The following is an 18,714-nucleotide window of genomic DNA, read 5'->3' as shown; positions in this document are numbered from 1 at the left end:
TGTTTTTTCCAAATTTACTCTGGTGGTGGGAGGAGGTATTATATAAGGTACCCCCCTGCATAGCTACTGCAAATAACTGTCCTCTGACCTGAGTGGGCAAGATGGAGTTTGTACTAGAAAATTTAGAAACGTACACTGTGGCCCAACTCAGGGAGTTTTGTCAGCGGGAGGGGGTGTATTGTCCCCCAGGAGCAAAGAAGGGTGCACTCCAAACCAGCTTAAGGGCTTGGGGGGAGGCACGAAGGGGAAGCAAGGCTGAGGAGGAGGACAGGGATAGAGAGCCAGACAGTGAGGGAGCTGGTTTGTACCAACCTGAGGTGGGGAACCTGTCAGCAGGGCCCAGGACACTTTCTAGGAAGGGCAGCACTGTCTCTAGCGGTGGCTTATCTGAAGTGGAGTTAACAGACCGGAGGGAGAAAAGACAGCTCACATGGGACTTAGCAAGGCTGGAGAAGGAGAAGGAGGAACAGAGGATGGCTCATGAGAAGGAGAAACAGAGGATGGCTCATGAGATAAGGCTGAAGGAGATAGACCTTCAGATCCTGAGAATCGGGGCACACCCTGTACCTAACGGTGGCAGCGAAGAACGAGAGTACACCAGGGAACCCAAACCCTACCTGCCAAAGGACATAGTAGCTAGCTACGGGGTGGGTGACGATATCGCCAAGTGGCTAGCGGCCTATGAGGTCTCGTTAAGGGCCCATGGGGTTCCAGAGAAGTATTGGGGAGGGGGATTGTACAGGTACATGCCTCCAGCTGGTAGGGATGCTTTATTGGCCCTCGAGGAGGATGAGCAGACCCACTACCCCACCATGAAACTGGCGCTCATAAGAAAGTTTGGACTAACACCCGAAAAGTACAGACAGAAGTTCAGGGGTAGTCACAAACTGGGCACACAGAATTGGGTGGACTTCCTGGACTATGCAAAGAAGGCACTGGAGGGTTGGATTCAGGGCAGTGAAGTGAGGAACTACGAGGGGTTGTTTGATCTAGTACTGAAGGAACACCTGCTCGAGAAATGTTTCCCTGAACTGCGTCAACACCTGGTGGATAGCAAACTGACCAGTCCCCGGAAGCTTGCTGAGGAGGCGGACATTTGGGCTAGTACCCGGGTGTCCACAAGGGGGACTGGAGGGGATACTCAAAAGGCCGGACAGGGCACCCCCCAGAAGAAAGAGGGAGGGGAAAAGAAAAAGGAGTTCACCAAAGGCCCCCAAAATAATTTCCAAGGAAAGGGAACAGGATTCACCCCTAGGGCTAACCCACCCAGAAACCCTAATCCTGGCCAGAGTCAGCAGCCAAGGGTTGTCCATTGCTACGAGTGCGGTGGCGTTGGACACTATAAAGGCGATCCGAAGTGCCAGAAACGACCACCCCCTCCCATTGGAGGAAAGACCCCCGGAGTAGCTAGTGCAGTGCTCGGGGAGGAGATGCCCTTAACTAAGGGAAGGGAGTGGGCGGGTGTCACTTTAGTGTCCCTGGGAGAACGGGAGATGGTTCCTAAGATCCAGGTGCCCGCAAATACTGTAAAGTATGGGCAGTGGGTCACCATCAACGGCCAAAGAGGGGAGGCTCTGAGAGACACAGGAGCCAGTATGACTATGGTACGTAGTCAACTGGTGTCTCCAGAGCAGGTAATTCCCGATGTACTCCACCCAGCCGCGATGGCTGACGGCAGAACAGGCCACTATCCAGTGGCCGAGGTTCCCTTTGAATGGGGGGGGGTTGCAGGTTCACTTCGAGTTGCCGTAAGCCCTGCCGTGCCAGTCGATTGTCTACTGGGGAATAACATGGAGCACAACGCTTGGAAGGAGGTGGAATACCGGACTCACACTGAGATGCTGGGTACACCTGACTGGGCCTGTGTTAGCACAAGGTCCGCGACTACCCGGAGAGGGAGTTCGTTTCGGCTGGAGCCTGGAACAAAGGCCCAGCCAGCTGCCAGTCAAGGGAAGAACCGAGGACAGGAGGAGCCTGCCTCGGCGTCCACACCCCGTAGGACGGATAGGCCACCGGAGGTGGTGGACCAGGAGTCTGCGGTGGGGGATGTTACCAAACTGGAGGACCTACCCATCCCGGCCGAGTGGCACGTGGAGGGAGGCCCGTCCAGGGAGGAATTCTGCCAGGGCCAGAGGGAGTGCCCTACCCTTGAGGGGCTAAGGCGTCAGGCCCAAGCCCAGGCAGCAGGGAACGTTGAAGGGAACTACAGTGTTTACTGGGAGGATGGCCTCCTCTACAGTGAACCCAAGGCACCCCTACATGGATCGTCACGAGCCTTGGTAGTCCCTCAACGTTATCGAGCCTTCCTTCTGGAGTTGGCTCACGAGATCCCATTGGCAGGACACCTGGGGCAGGACAAGACCTTCCCCCGTCTTGTCCCACACTTTTATTGGCCTCAAATGAAAGTGTCGTCCGATACCTACTGCCGGACATGTGTGTCTTGCCAAGCCAGTGGGAAAACAGGGGTGAAGCTGAAAGCTCCCCTGGAACCACTTCCTGTCGTTAGCACCCCCTTTGAAAGGGTGGGCATCGACATTGTGGGTCCGTTAGATCCGCCAACGTCAGCTGGTCACAGGTTTATCCTGGTCCTGGTGGATCATGCCACACGGTACCCAGAGGCAATACCTCTGAGGACCATAACAGCACCTGTTGTGGGTAGGGCCCTGATGGGAATCTTTACCCGAGTGGGTTTTCCCAAGGAAGTTGTGTCCGACAGGGGGACCAACTTCATGTCAGCGTACATGCGGGCGATGTGGAAGGAGTGTGGAGTGACCTACCGGTTCACAACTCCTTACCACCCCAGACCAATGGTCTGGTGGAGAGGTTTAACAAAACCTTGAAAGGCATGATCAGAAGTCTGCCTGAAAGCCTGCGGAGGAAATGGGACGTCCTCCTACCCTGTCTACTCTTTTCTTACAGGGAAGTGCCACAGAAGGGAGTGGGCTTCAGCCCCTTCGAGCTTCTGTATGGGCACCCTGTACGTGGACCTCTCAACCTGGTGAGAGACGGATGGGAAAGAACTCCCAGAAAGCTTCCCCAGGATGTGGTGAGCTACATGCTGGCCTTCCGGAGCCAAATGGCTAAGTTGTGGAAGCAAGCTTCTGACAACTTGGAAGCCAGCCAAGCAGTAATGAAGGCGTGGTATGACCACAACGCTCACCCGGTGGAGTTGGAGCCTGGCCAGAAGGTGTGGGTGATCGAACCAGGAGAGCTTAGCGCCCTCCAGGATCGCTGGTCAGGACCCTTTGAGGTGTTGGAGAAGAAGGGTAAGGCTACCTACTTGGTGGACCTGAATACCCCTCGTCAGCCCCTACGGGTGCTGCACGCCAACCGCCTCAAACCCCACCACGAGAGGCCCGAAGTCATCTTGATGATGGTGACTGACGGAGGAGAGGACGTGGAAAGCGAGCCTCTCCCTGATTTGTTTGCGTCTCACGAGAAGGATGGGTCGGTGGAGGGAGTGATTCTCTCCCCATCTCTAACTCCTGAACAGCAGGAGGACTGTCGCCAGGTCCTGGGGCAGTACTCTTCGTTGTTCTCCCTTGTCCCGGGTAGGACTCACCCTTGCGTCCATGACGTGGACACAGGAGACAGCCCACCTGTGAAGTCCAAGATCTACCGGATGTCAGACAAGGTGAAGGCCAGCATTCATAGTGAAGTCACTAAGATGCTGGAGCTAGGAGTGATTGAACCTTCTAGCAGCCCCTGGTCCAGTCCGGTGGTGTTAGTACCGAAAGCTGCACCACCGGGTGCCCAACCAGAACTGAGGTTCTGTGTGGACTACCGGGGACTGAACTCAGTGACCAAAACTGATGCTCATCCGATCCCTAGGGCGGATGAATTGATTGACCGGCTGGGAGCTGCCCAATATCTAAGTACCTTTGACCTTACTTCTGGGTACTGGCAGATCTCTTTGACTGATGGAGCAAGGGAAAGGTCAGCCTTCTCCACGCCCAATGGCCACTACCAGTTCTGTGTGATGCCCTTTGGGCTCAAGAACGCACCTGCCACGTTTCAGCGCCTGGTAAACCAGATCCTCACCGGAATGGAGAGTTTCTCTGCTGCTTATCTGGATGACATAGCCGTCTTCAGTAACAGCTGGGAGGATCACTTGCGTCACCTGCAAGCAGTTCTCCAGGCCCTGAGACAAGCTGGATTGACGATCAAGGCCAGCAAGTGCCAGATCGGGCATGGGTCGGTAGTGTACCTTGGACACTTGGTGGGTAGGGGAGCGGTGCAACCCCTCCAGGCGAAGATCGAGGCCATCATGGCCTGGGAACCCCCCAAGACACAGACTGAGGTCCGAGCTTTTCTGGGCCTCACGGGATATTACCGCCGCTTCGTGAAGGGGTACGGTACCATCGTAGCCCCCCTCACGGAGCTCACGTCCAAGAAACAACCTCGACGGGTAGTCTGGACGGAGGCTTGTCAGCAGGCCTTTGTGAGATTGAAGAAAGCCATGTGCGAGGCCCCGGTCTTAAGGGCCCCAGACTTTTCCAAGGAGTTCATTGTCCAGACGGATGCATCAGAACATGGCATTGGGGCAGTGTTATCGCAACTCAATGAAGAGGGTCTGGATCAACCCGTGGTCTTCCTATCCCGGAGACTACTTCCCAGGGAACAGAAGTGGAGTGCAATAGAGCGTGAAGCCTTTGCAGTGGTATGGGCTCTGAAGAAGTTGCGGCCATACCTGTTTGGCTCGCACTTCCTGGTTCAGACCGACCACAGACCCCTTCGTTGGCTGATGCAGATGAAGGGGGAGAATCCCAAGTTGTTGAGGTGGTCTATTTCCCTACAGGGAATGGATTTTCAGGTGGAACATCGGCCTGGAGTGGACCACGCCAATGCAGACGGTCTCTCAAGGTATTTCCGCCTTAGTGATGGGAACTCCCAAGGGGTTGGGTAGCTCTCCCCACTTTCAGCTGGGGGGGACGCGTGTTAGACCTGTCAGCCCTTTGGGTGGTCCCTCCTCATCATTATTTATTTTGTCCCACTTTTGCCTCAAACCCTGTTAGAATTTTTCCTTTTTGGGAACCACCAGACTTTTTAGTGTTGATGCAGATTCAGGGAGCCATTTTATCTACCCCTGGAACTTCTGTCTGAGGGCCTGGAGCACAAAATGGTGGCCACCTGTGACATCACCAGCATCCACTGGAACCTACTAGCACCTTCCAGAACATTCCAGAACCCTGTGACCGTTGGAGGCGGTTTAGAATGTTGGAAAGCTAAGACAGAGAGTTGGCAGTTGGAGCTGGCAGTTGGCACCTGACTGGTGAAGAGAGAGCAGCAGAAACCTGAAGGAGGAAGGAGTGAAGCAGCAGGGGTGGAAACTTGTGCCTGGAGTGGGGTCCATAAACCCACCCTTGATACTAGTCCCTACTGACTGAGCCCAGCCTGGAGCCCTGTGTGGGAAGAAGTAAGAAAAACCATCTTAAGGACCTGGACAGCAGGAACAGGCCTTAGAAACCCAGAACAGCAAGATCCTGACCTGGATACTGGTTTCCCTGGAGCCGGACGTCGAGTAGCCTGGATACCTGGAGCCTGAGGTGGAGAAGCGGCGCTGACTGGAAAAGCAGACGTCGTGCCCAGAGCCGCCAGAGATCGTGAGGGGGCGCCGACGGAGGACGTGAGGTGTACCAGAGGTCGAGGAGGAAGTTAACCAAGGTCGAGAGAGCGGCGTCAACGGGGGAGTGAAGTCCGCCCTCCGGAGACGTCGGAGACCGAGGTGAAGTGTGCCGGAGGTCGGGAGTGGAGGTCGCACTCCGGAGTCGCCGGAACCTGAGAGAATCGTGCCGGAGGTCGGGAGTGGAGGTTGCACTCCGGAGTCGCCGGAAACCTGAGGAGAGGAGCACCGGAGGTCGGGAGTGGAGATCGCACTCCGGAGCCGCCGGAAGTCGACATCGAGGCAAGGCCGGCCGACGTCATCGAAGCCGAGGTCGCCATCGGACCGGAGCCGCCCGAAGTCGACATCGAGTAAAGACTGCCCGACGCCATCGAATCGGAGGTCGAGATCGAGCCGAGGCCGCCGACATCGAACCGGAGCCGCCTATCGGCGTCGTCAGGAACTGACATTGTGCCGAGGCCGCCGACATCGAACCGGATCTGCCTCACGGCGTCGACACGACTCCAGCGGCGTCGGAACTTCAGAAAAAGGGCAGTAAGTGGAATAGAGGGCGCCAAAGGCCCTGTGGAATCCTAAGAGACTACTCTAGGGGTTAGAGAGGTGCTGGAACCAGCTGGACTGTGCCAGGGGTGAGCTGAGACTACTTTAGAGGGGTTGTGTAGAGTGAGAGAGCCAGGTCTCTGGCATTCCCCCCTTGATCTACCTCAGTTTAGGCCTCAGCCTTGTCCAAGCCAGGGAATAGACACCCTCAAGCCTTCCACATCCCCACAAGCTGTGCCTGGGCCAAATTAGCCCATAGTAATCTCAAATGTGATCTGATTATATGAGTGTCACTGTCAGCTTTTAATTATTTATTGGGGGCACTGTATTTATTGTATTTAACCTATTTATTGCTTCACTGTATTTATTGGTCCACAGTATTTATTGATGCACAATATTTATTGGTTTACAGTATTTATTGCCTCAGAATATTTAATTGCCTGTATTAACTGCACTTATATTTATGTCTTTAGTATTTATGATCACCCCTATTTATTGAATCATTAAGCCAGTATTTAGTTGACCTGCACTATTTAAAAAGTTTGTATATTGTGATTGTGTAATTATTTATCTAATCAGCAACTAAGAGAAAAAGAGGATAAAGAAAGATATTTTCATAATTTTTACGGTGTAGAGTCGTTTTTGGAACGGATGCACGCATGGTTATTGTATGGGTATAACGTATGCTTAGCACGGTGCCTGATTCCTGACCACTCGAGCCAAGCTACCACAGTGTATGTCCTGGGAAGACCCCGTTACCACCAACCTCTTCAGGCGTGGGAGTGGGGTTTTTCCAACACCAGGTAACTAACATTGATGGCAAACAGAACAGTCATCCCATGGCAGAGGTATGTCTCAGCTGGGGAGGTGTCACTGGCCCTAAAAGGGTGGCAGTGTCTCCAACCTTGCCTTTGGACTGCTTACTGGGGAATGACTTAGAACTCTCAGCTTGGGCTGGAGTTGAACAAGACACCCATTCTAAAATGGTAGGCCTTTCCAAAAAGGGTAGTGGGGTTGTGCCAGTCACAACCCCTGTCCAAGTAGCTTTCCTCCCTGAAAAGGTTGGAAGGGCAGTGGTAGCCACAGCCCAGGCACAGACAGACTTCCCTGTAGAGATTGGCAGAGCTGTGACAGTCACAGCTCAAACACAAACTGAGTGCCTTCCTGAAAAGGTTGGCAGGGCTGTAATGGTCTCAGTCCATACTCAGACTGACCTAGGTGTAGTGAAGCCTGAAACTATGGATCACTCCACACAAACAGAGAGTAGTGGGGAGGAAGAAAAGTCTCCCTCTCCCCAGACATTAGGAAAAGGTCAGCCTCCTCAGGGATCTGACCTCACCCCTTGTGAAGGAACTGCCCCAGAGGTAGCCAGGCCTGGCCTGGCAGAGCCTCTGATGTCAGTGGCCCCTTCCAAGGTGGGACCCAGTCTGGTGCAGGTAGCCTGCCTCTCTCTACCCTGCCTCAGTCAGCCCAGGGCTGCAGAGGTCAGGGAGGCCAGTGGACCCCAAGAGGGCCCCTGTCCACAAGAACCCCCCCATCAAAAGAATGAGGATTGCCTGGTTAGTAGCCCTAGCCAGGTGATGGGTAAAAACATTCCTGAGGGATCCCCTTTACAGGTAGTTAGGGACCTCCCCCAGAGGGATTCTGTTGGGCACAGGCAAACATGGGACCTTAGGGCCCCAAACCTGCCCTGTCCCTCCAGTAAGCCCACAAAAGGGACCCAGCCTCCAGCTTTAGGTAGCCAGAGGCTGACCCTGAGAGCACAGTGCAACTCAGTTAGAGAAAGAAAGGCATCCATGGTGGAGGATGATTGGAGGAAGCTGAGGCCTCACTTTGAGGACACTCACTTCAGTACTCCATCTCAACACCAGCCTTTTCCTTTGCAAAGACACACCAAAGGTAGAGGTTCCCTATGGTGGAGACCCTATGATATCTTTAGGATGAGGGATTGCTTAGTGGACCATGAGACAGGGGGTAACCATGCCAGTGCTGGTTCTTCCTTATATGGCCACTCAGGCAATAGAGGCTTACCTTGTAAAGGCCAGCCTTATCTCCTTTCGTTTGGGGGGGGTTGTGTAGGAAGGTGGATGTCTGACTATGGTTACCCCCAACTTTTTGCCTAGTGTCTAGCTGGTTTTTCGACTTGATATTTTTGCAAAGGCTTGGGACAAGGGCTGTGATAGGAGCTGCATCACCTACTCTGGTTCAAGGAATCCATGGGAGTACCTCAAGCCTACCACTGTTGAAAGTTCTGAGTTGGAAGGCGGACTCTGCATCCTTCTCCCTATTCAAGCCATAAACAAATTAGTTGACTAATACTGTCTCCCCATTCTTTCCTGAGAATTGGAAGGTTTGGCGGCATAGGGGCAGTAGCATACTTAACAATACCACCATGTCATTGGCTAGTACTACTTCAATACCTGTGTTTATTTAAAAAATATAGTTTGTATTTCAACTAATATCTCTTAATCCCTACCAACCCTTTGCCACCCCAGTGCCTCTAAAACTGCTCTCACCCTTTTTTTCACATCATGTTTATAGCTGGATGCATCACAATGATTATCAAGAATTCTCAAGTAGTCCCCCAACTTATTAAACAAGATATGCACATGTTCATTAAGTAGCTCTCTCAAGCTCATATGCTTATATCACATTGCTCCATGTGACATTATTACATGGCTGAGATATTTCCTAGTCTGTCCTTTGGAAAACATTGACATTACCTACTCCATCGCATGGAAACCATGTCATCTTTTTATACTTGATAAGGGGCATCTACTGTTGAGGTCATAATCAAAACACACTAAAACTTGAAAGAGAATTTTGGCATTATTTTATAATAGTACAGACTCCATCATAGTGAAATGACCTACAGTTGCAACCTACATAGTTTATCGGAGTAGATATGGTCTGCTCAATAAGTCTGGGTTACTGGCTGTAATACAATGAGGCTAGTGACCACATTGTGACATCCAGAAAATTATTTATCTGTCTCATTCTCTTACGTTGCAAAATTAAGAGAACCTAGAAATAGGCTACACATTAGTCTTAAGTGCTATGTTTTCCAAAACCTAATTGTATTGGTTTTTTTCTCAATTTGGGTTGAATAAATTTAAATCACAAGAAACAGCATGAGGTGTTTTATGGTTGGAAAGGTGTTCCATAATTTGCTAGGAGTTATAGAAGGGTTAATGACTATTCCTTACACCATTACCAACAGAGTGCCGTAGATTTTTTGTTCATTTTTCTGAAATCTTAGTTGAACAGAATCTATAAATTTTGCTTTCATTACAGTCATTGTGTTTCTTTTTTTGATTGTGGTTTATTCATACAATAATAATACTTAAAGCCACTTAAATACATGTCACAATGCAAATCATTCCATACAGCGATTAAATACAATTCAAGACCAAATCTGCAGTTACAATATTGAAAACAATTGTCCGGAGACCAGCAACTTACAAATGATTCAATTGACTAAACAAAAAATCATCCGCCTGGTACATCAGTTTGTGGTTGGAAATACCAACGGTAGGCAGTAAGTTGTCAGTAATGGAATTACATTAGTGTATTCATGGGCAACTATTATAGTAATCAGATTTACTAGACTGGACTTAAGTAATGTCCCTGGGTGTAGTGCAGGTCCTCATAACTCCTTATAGTTGAGTATTGAGAGATGAAGACTCACTTGTCTGGTTTAGCCGATATGTTTCTGGGATCTCCAGATGTCCCAGGGATGGGAAGAGGAGGGCCGCGAATTTGAATATGGCTCCATCTGCTCATTACAGTAAATGAGATTCTTCAGCCAAGTATCACAGGAGGGTGCTGTCCCCCGTTCTCAGCATATAGCAATTCGACAAACCATCATGATTCTTTTAAAGTTCAAAAGTAAACAGTATAATCATAAAAGAGATAAAATGAGTAGTACTGCTACCAAGAGTAGAAATTGTGTAGACATGGAAATTTAGGAATGAGTAAGGATGATGATGTGAGCTTAATTGAGCAAATATGTGTGGGTAGCCTTCAGTATGTAATTGTAAGTAAGGTTTTAGGTTGAATAATGATGTAAGTGAAATTGATTAGGCATATACATGCACATGAATACAGGCAAAAGCAGGTTTATAAATAGTGTTGGTAAATTGAAGTGCTTTCTGTTAATGTTTATAATCTCAATTGCTGTTACTTTTCTTAAGATTAACTGCAAGAATAATAAATCAATAAAAAAACTGAGTTTTGCAACTGCTAAATGTGGTGTCCGTGAAAAAAGGTGTGTCTGATATGTGAATATGCATTCTGTTGACATCACAAATGTCTACATTACCTTTCACATAAAAGCCTATCAGGCCAGTGTAAGACCTTTTCAGAAACAAGGGAGAACACTGCCAATGTAATATCTTTACTAGCGTCATAATCAAATACTTTCAAAGCTAAGTTTGTATGACCAGTAGTGTCTCCCTCTAGACAAAACCCTGCTGCTTTATCAAGACCATCTTGTCTAGCTGAGGAGTGAGGTGCCAAGACAGGATTTTCCTGAATAATTTGCTGACAGTATTGAAAATCCATATTGGTTTATATAACATCATTTCCATTTTTCGTTATGCAGCTATTTATTTCTTCATTTTCCAAATACACAAAAAAGTCACCATTAAATATCACATTATCTGTAGCTTCAAATCAAGGATCCATGGATCAATCACCTGACAATTCTTTTAAGTGCATCCTACAAGGGGCCATTCATTCTTTCCTTATTAAAAAATAATCCTAACCTTGTAATATTTGCTTGCTTTTCTAAAAAGGTTAATCATAACTCTAGGCAGTGTTTTAAACAAATGCCTATGTTGCATTTTTTAATCCAAGATCATCTGCACCACATTGTAGGATACATCTTGAATATGGTCTTGTATCTCTGTCTTCTCTTTATACTATGTTTGTGAACTATAAAATTAGCTGTTTCAGTACTGAGGAAAATTTCTTAAAACACATTACTTATGAAGAAACTTCCTTTTATAGTACTCAGTACTCAGGGTATTCAGAACTGTTTACAAATTATCATTCATGTTCATCAACATCCTACTTTGGAAGCATTATCTAATATGGATGGTGCCTGATAACATAAATACATTTTAAATTTAAAAATTAAAACTGCTCTTCATACCAATGACTTACATTTATTGCACTGTTATGAAAAGTAGGGGTATGTGCATTAGTTTACTAACAAGGGACAGCCATATCTTTATAGTAATCTTGATGCGAGAATAAAATGTAATGCTCTAAGATTACAATTATTATATATTTTGCTTTTACAGTTTGAAGGAGCTTGTCATAAACTGGGTAAATCTCTGAGAATTTTCCATCCATGTAACCCAGCTTTGCCTATAGTCTGCTAATACATTTCTTATCTTACTAAGGTGTTTTTTAAATATCAATTAGGAGGATTGAAGGAGATTGATTTTAATGATTGTTAGATATGATTTTTATCTGTCATTGTATTTTAAAACGATTTATTTAAGCTTATTTTCCCTGATTAATTTTAACTCCGAGATATTGAATGTGTAATTCACTGTAAATCATGCAGTTGCATTTTGGGACACCGGATCCCACAACCTGGCAAGCACTTTAACTAATCACGGTAAAATATACATTTTTCAGCCCAATTAAGAGCACTATATAAACCATGTCCCCCCTCGCTCAGTCAACATCGGGGAGGATAGAAGGAAACACATAGGTGGAATCACGGGAGATGCACCGTGAGGCTGTAAGGGAGTGCATGCAGGCATGAATGAATAAATGCGTGTGGTTTTTTAGGAAAGGAGCACATACAGGCTCCATGCTTTAAGCTATTATCTTACTTGTGCTTTTATCTTTGCAACTGTTGTTTTTTTACCCTTCCAGAGTCTGACTAAAGGGGTCTCCCCTTTATTTTTCCTCCCATGGGGCATGTAGGGCTTGTTCCTAGGGTAAGACAAGTGAGATACTCTCTCACATACTATGTTTCTATATGCCAGTGTGTGCACAGATGAGTGTCACGTGTTACACACATATAGCCACTCAATATATGTGCATGTGGTTATGAATGACTCTATTAAGTGACCGAATTTTCTTTTGATTGGACTCTTGTGTATATTTTTGCTTTACAGGCTTGCTGAGAGCTCTCCTCTCTGCGGTGGAGTATGACACAGGTCATACCACCAAGTAGTACCTTCCCACCACGAAGTTGGTAAGAACGGAGTCCCCTTGTTGAAGGTCCTGAAGAATGCCACGGACCCATCTGGGCCAAATGGCAGAAACATGTTGACCGCACTCACCACGGTGAGGGGACAATAAATTCCCCCATTCACCGTGTACCCCCTTTTTAATACCATATAGCTACCTGCCATATAAAAATTAATTGGGTAACTTTAATGGTTTTTAAACTTCACTCACTTTTCATGGGACCCCACTTAGTTTAGAAGTGCATTCCTGTCGTCAGGTGAATGCCCGCCCCCCACCAAACCGAGTTTCTAGAGGGCGAGGACTGCCAATGATGAAGCATGACACATGGTGGTGTGTGAGGCTAGCCTTTCACTTTTCATGAGATGTCCACACTCATGACTTAGTTTTAGAGCACCTTCGGTCACTGTACTGGGAGCGGCCCTATTTGTGTTGAACAAGTATTTTGATTCTAGCCATGTCTTTCTTTCTTGGTTTGTCTTTCTCTTATCCTGGTGATGCCAGAAGTTATGTTTGTGCGGGACGTTGCATGGTATAGGTTGAGGGTAAGTTTCTATTGCAAAAGTTAAATGTAACATATCTCTGCTGTGAATTTATTTGGTTTTTGGCGTCAAGGAAAGTTTTGTGGACATAAACCTAATATCTAGTGCACAGTCATTTTTTGTGGGCTAATTTATGGGAAGAGGTAGAAGTAATGTTGCCAACTGTGTTCTTTTTTTTGTTGAAATATTTTTATTGGCATTTGCATGACAACAACTCTTCCTGTAAACAGTTATCACATCAATTACATTGTTCTCTGTGCAGAGCAATCAAAGCATATGAACAATCGGCACAGAATGTTAACAGTATTTTACATAGTTCTAACCCCAGCCCCCGCATTCTCAATGTCGTCATTGCCAACCTTGTTCTCATCCAATTTTATTGGAAAAGAAACCCCATCATCCCAGGAGGCTGATTTGTCTATTGGAATTTGAGGCATCTACATATTTCTTTTCGAATCACCACCTCGATTGTTTAATTGATTTTTGGAATCATGGGGAATGGATTTTGCATTTTCATCTATCTTAAAATGGTGAAGTTGGTTATTATCTGGGTGCTTGTTAAGTATTGCTGAATTGTTTAAATGACTGAAGGAGCAATTTAGTAGATGGAGATATCTTAAAAGGCATCTAGTTTTAATTTACACCAAGATCTAAAGAAGGCAGTGTAGGAAGGTGGATATCTGACTATGGTTACCCCCAACTTTTTGCCTAGTGTCTAGCTGGTTTTTCGACTTAGTTGGCCTGAGATTCTGCCATTCAGGGTCTCAGGCTGTCTGCTCTCTCTGTAAAATGGACTCCATGTACCCTAGGTACATAACCAATTGGTAAGGATCACCTTATTGGACCCTGTACAGTGTACCCTAGGTACCCAGGGCATAGGTGTACCCTAGGCCTCCCAGGGGCTGCAGCATGTATTATGCCACCCCTGGTCTGGCCTTCCAATCAGACACAACTGGCTGATCACTCAGCTGGGGCAAGGTCGTGTAATCACCCCTTGCTTAGATATAGTATGCCTATATCTACCCTTATATATAGACACATGTGTACCTATCAGTCACTCCTATGGCAGGCCTTAACAATCCTGGAGGCAGAGTGCTTGGTAACATGTGAGATGGTGCTCTAGCATGAGCTGAGCCTGTCTGCAGCTTTCGGAACCATGTCCTTATAGCTGTTCTATGATATAGCCTACCATATACTCTTAAAGTGCCTTATAATCTTAAACGGTTATGGTAACTATGGTTGGGCTGTATCAAAACATGTCGTGTAAGGTGTCTAACACTTTGGAATAATACCCCCATACCATTTCTGGTGATGAGGATATTATCCCTCCCTTCTAGAGGGAGAGACATGTTAAAATCCTACTTTGCTGTGTAACCTCTGACCAAAGCCTCAGCATCACAAAATGGATGCTGCTGCCACGACACAAGTCTGACCTCCTGCAGCTGGGAGTGATCCCAGCCAGGGAGGCCTGGACAATAGGTTTCCTGCTTGGGGAGGTGCTAGCACCTCCCCAGACAGCCTTTAGTGTATTGGGGCAGGGTGGGCTGAAAGGAATGAGACATGCCTGGGGCACACAAGGTGTTCCTTGCATAGTCCAGTTCAAACCGGTGCTGGGGCACTCCAGCCCCAGCTCTGGCGCGAAACTGGACAAAGGGAAGTGGGTGTAACCACCCCCTCCCAGGTCCCACCCATAAGGCGTGACCTAGCAGGTATCCCAGCCCCCCAGATTAGTATAAGAGTGGGAGTTGGGCCTCAAGACTTTAGATTATCCTGAACCTGCAATCTTGAACAGAAACTCTGGACCTTCGACATTCGACGAAAGAAGAAGACTGAAGAATCTCCCTTGTGGCCAAGGAGTGGCTACCCTGTGCAAACAGGCACCATCAAGAGACTACCCTTTGCTTTGTGAACGTTCGACGAGGAACCGACTACAGAGCCCGACCAGAGCCTTGACTCTCAGACTTCTCCGACCCTCATCCACATCTGCAGCAGAGCTGAGATCCGTGGAGGCGACGAGCGACGTGGGACCGGCTACCTGGAAAAAGTGGCTAGTAACTTAAAGCGCAGCTTCTGAGGTACCCTCGAAGTTGTGCACCGGGGATTGAGGAGCCCCAACCCCAAGCACCATCTGCACCGAAGACCAGCCCCCCACACTCAACGAGTCCTGCGTGGGGGCCCTTCAGCATTTTCCTGCTTGCCGCGTCTGTCCGGTTGCTTGCCCGCTGGCTAATGGCCTTTGTGACGACGCATCCCGAAATCTCCTGCGCTGGTTTGGCTCCTCCAGACTGGCTCCTGCTTCCCTGCAAAGAAGAAGCACCCCAGACCTTCCTGGTCTGATCCTGAAGCAAGTCCTCCGTTCTTCGTGGGTTCTGCTTGCCAAGGCCTGGTGAGTCCTAGCCCAGCTTCGACGCCGCCGACAGCAAGAGCCTTCGTGGGACAGCTCGCCTCCTGGTCCTGGTCGTCCTCGACGCTTCCTGGTCCTCCTGGCTGCAGCGACAAGCTTCACCTTCACCTGCAACTCTTCACGACATCGTCTGGTTCCTTCCTGGTTCCACGTGGTCACTGGCTAGTGATCTTGACTCTGTCCCCTCTGCTTGCAGGTCTCTTCTCTTCTTGATCCCAGCCTTGGGATCCACCGGACACTCTTCACTGACTGCCTGTCAGCATCTTTCTTCAGGCATCCATAGGAGTCGACGACGAAACCCGACGCAACTTCAACCCTATGCACCCGCAGCCTGTGGGCTAGGTAACTTGGGTACTCCGGTGCTCATCAGGATAGTGACTATCCTAGTGTCTAAGTTTCAAGTCTCAACTTCCTAGCTACTCCGGAAGTGTCCTAAATCTATCTATTTCTAAACTGTACTATTGCTAGTGACTTTTACGCATTACGCGTGAGTGTTTCCACTCTGCATACGAATCCCGTGGGCCTCCCACTTCCTAACTGTTGCTAGTGCAGTGAAGCCCCAGCGATTCCCTAGGCCTAGGCCTATTCTATTTCCGTGACAGTGGTCCTTATACCACTTACTTAGTATATGGTTTGCGTGGCCCCTAGGGCCTAACTGTATTACTTACCTGTGTGACTTACTGTATGCATTAATAAGACTGTGTTGTACTTACCTCTAATCTCATAAAGAGTGCTGAGGGTTTGCTTAGAATAAATACACTTTATTTTATATATATATCTGTTGTGGTGTCCTTTCATTTGGTATTCAAGGGATTATATATGGTATCACAGCTGGCTTCACATGCCATTCAGAGTTTAGCCTAAGACTGCTCTTGTCCATGCTACCACTAGGATAGCTGGTCTATAAGGTTGACTTTACAACCAATCACCATAAGGGTATTTGGACTGATATAAGGTGTACACTATAACTAGTGACATCATACATCAGGCCAACTTCTCACAGGCAGTTCGTCTACTTTTGGGTATTTGGTCACATATATGGACACAATCAGTTGTGTCATGTCCTGAGGTGAAAATAAAACCTAGCAAGTGACCTTTTATGTCTGTATGTGCCTATGTGTGCCTATGTGTGCCTGTGAGTGCATGTGTGTGTATAAGAGTTTATGTTCTTGTGTGTGTGTGGGTGCATGCATGTGTGTATGTTTGAGTGTGTATGAGTACTCTTGTCATGTTCCTTGACTTTAGCAATTACGATTTTGATATGATTGATGTACCATGAACAATATTAAGCAGTGTTTGTGCGTTGGGGCACTGCCCCTATGGTAATCTTTTGGAGACTGCTTCCATCTTGTGGAAGACCAATTAAAATGAAAGACTACTTTCCAAATAAAATCTTAGTACCCTTAGTGAAAGTTGTTGTTTTTAGCTTTGTCTGGTCTCACACTCACTGACAGCACAGACATGAGAAGTGGTCCCAGTTGACAACTGGAAGCAGTTGCATTATAGTAGCATGTCATATGTGGCCATAAGCAGCTTGAACTATTCTTTCCAAACGTTTGGCACCTTGACAACCACCACTGTCATGCTATGTGTTCTTTATAATCTGCTGTCGTCTGAGTCTAGGTTTCTGTATACCTACAATCTCTGAACCACATCTATTGCTAAACACCATGGGTGAGGTGTACGTGCAATGTATGTCGTACAATTGGTTGTTAATTGGCGCACCAATGTTAGTGAATGCATTCGCATTTTGCGGACCAACCAATGCACTAGTTGGTTTGTTCACAAAACACCAAATCATAGTGAGTCACAATTCAACCTACCTCATTAATATTAATGAGGTATGTTGGAAAATGGGACCCATTACAATTCATTGCCATCACAGGCATGGTGGCATGCTGGGGTCAGCAGAGCACCATGTCTGTGATTGATTTTGAACAAAGCAATACTTTTTTTTAATGCAGCTCTTTTGTGTTAAAAACTAGCTTTTTCACCATTCACCAAGGGGAAGGGGTCCCTAGGGGACTTCTTCCCATTTGTGAATGGGTCACCACCTCCATTGAGTTGCTCGTAAAATATGACTGCTTTCAAGTAGAATTCGGTTGAAAAACATTAATACATATCATAAGGGACTGACATTTGGAAAGGATTCCCTAAAGATGCTCTTTACAAATGTCAAATTGGTATGTTTTCCGAAACCCATTATATAAAGATTAGGAAAAGGTTTTAACAGTTGTAAATGGGCTAAGTAGATTTGAAAAAGGATTTTAGTGTTCACTAACCCTCTGATTTACCGATTCCAAGGGTTTACGAATGCTAGAACCCTTTCTACATCTGGCTCTTTATCATTTACACAATTTACTGCACTGTTCCGTAGCCAGGTATTATTTTCTGTACCTTGATTTTATCTATACTTTTGTTTTCAGGAATGTACGGTGTATGAAACAGAGAACGCAATTCTCCATGTTGTAAGTACATCTTTTTTAATCTTTCTTTATTATTATTCTTTTACTTATGGTTTTAGGAGATACGATTGACTTTACATTTAAAGAAAGTATTTTAGCACTTAGGAATGAATTGTTATAGTATTGTGCATTGGTACCTATGTAAAAAAGTATTTTAGCGCTTAGGAATGAATTGTTATGGTATTGTGCACTGGTACCTATGTAAAAACAGTCCAAATGTTATAATCGTGCTGATCTTTGAGGTCATAACTATGTTACATTACAAGCATTTACGCATTGCTTAGACAAACAACACACTTATAACAATCTGACACGTTGGTTAATACTAACCTCTGTCTAGTACATTTTGACCTAAATGAAGAGAATGCACAGGTATCAATTCTCACCATAAAATAGTACATCTATTATTCAATGACATTTTCAGAAGATTTGTGAAGACTTTTCTTGGATACATATAATGATGATCAGTTGGATTTTTTGTATTGATATTTATTTGAGCACTGAAATACAGTTGCTTATTCCTTTCACCTGTGGTTGTACAGAGCAGGTCAAACTCTTTGCCTTTGAATCAGATGCATACAGATACCGTTATCTGCTGTGGTTACATTTTCTAATAATTAATTGAATTTACACTTCATGTAAAAATGTGCATAAGCGAGGAGTTGATTTTTGCAAAGCAATCAGTTAACTTACACCAGTTGGTGTATTTTGCAACCTCCAGCCTATCTTTTATTTCATAGACAAAAAAAGTTTCTCAACAGTTTTAATGTCTCTCTCGCCTTCATATGAAGAGTTGTATGTCACTTTATCGTTGTCAGAAATACTGACCTAACATTTTTGTACATCCCCAATCGGCTAAGAATGCATCACCAAGATAGTATACAAGTAAAAGTACAGAATTACTCATTTTAAATCCACATCTACTAACTC

At 46.6% G+C, this 18,714-nt stretch overlaps 1 protein-coding gene across 5 annotated transcripts in view; it reads left to right on the top strand.

The window, feature by feature from the left end:
- CNKSR2 (connector enhancer of kinase suppressor of Ras 2) overlaps positions 1-18,714 on the top strand; it is a 1,692,689-nt gene that overhangs the window by 652,191 nt on the left and 1,021,784 nt on the right. For all 5 annotated transcript variants that reach the window (XM_085622481.1, XM_085622480.1, XM_085622479.1 and 2 more), the window contains one exon: positions 17,746-17,787. In XM_085622481.1, coding sequence (XP_085478607.1) covers positions 17,746-17,787 — 42 coding nt within the window. The remainder of the gene's footprint in view (positions 1-17,745; positions 17,788-18,714) is intronic.

This window comes from Triturus cristatus, chromosome 8 (assembly GCF_964204655.1).
Source record: "Triturus cristatus chromosome 8, aTriCri1.1, whole genome shotgun sequence".
Taxonomy (NCBI): domain Eukaryota; kingdom Metazoa; phylum Chordata; class Amphibia; order Caudata; family Salamandridae; genus Triturus; species Triturus cristatus.
This window is presented reverse-complemented; position numbering and strand designations above follow the sequence as displayed.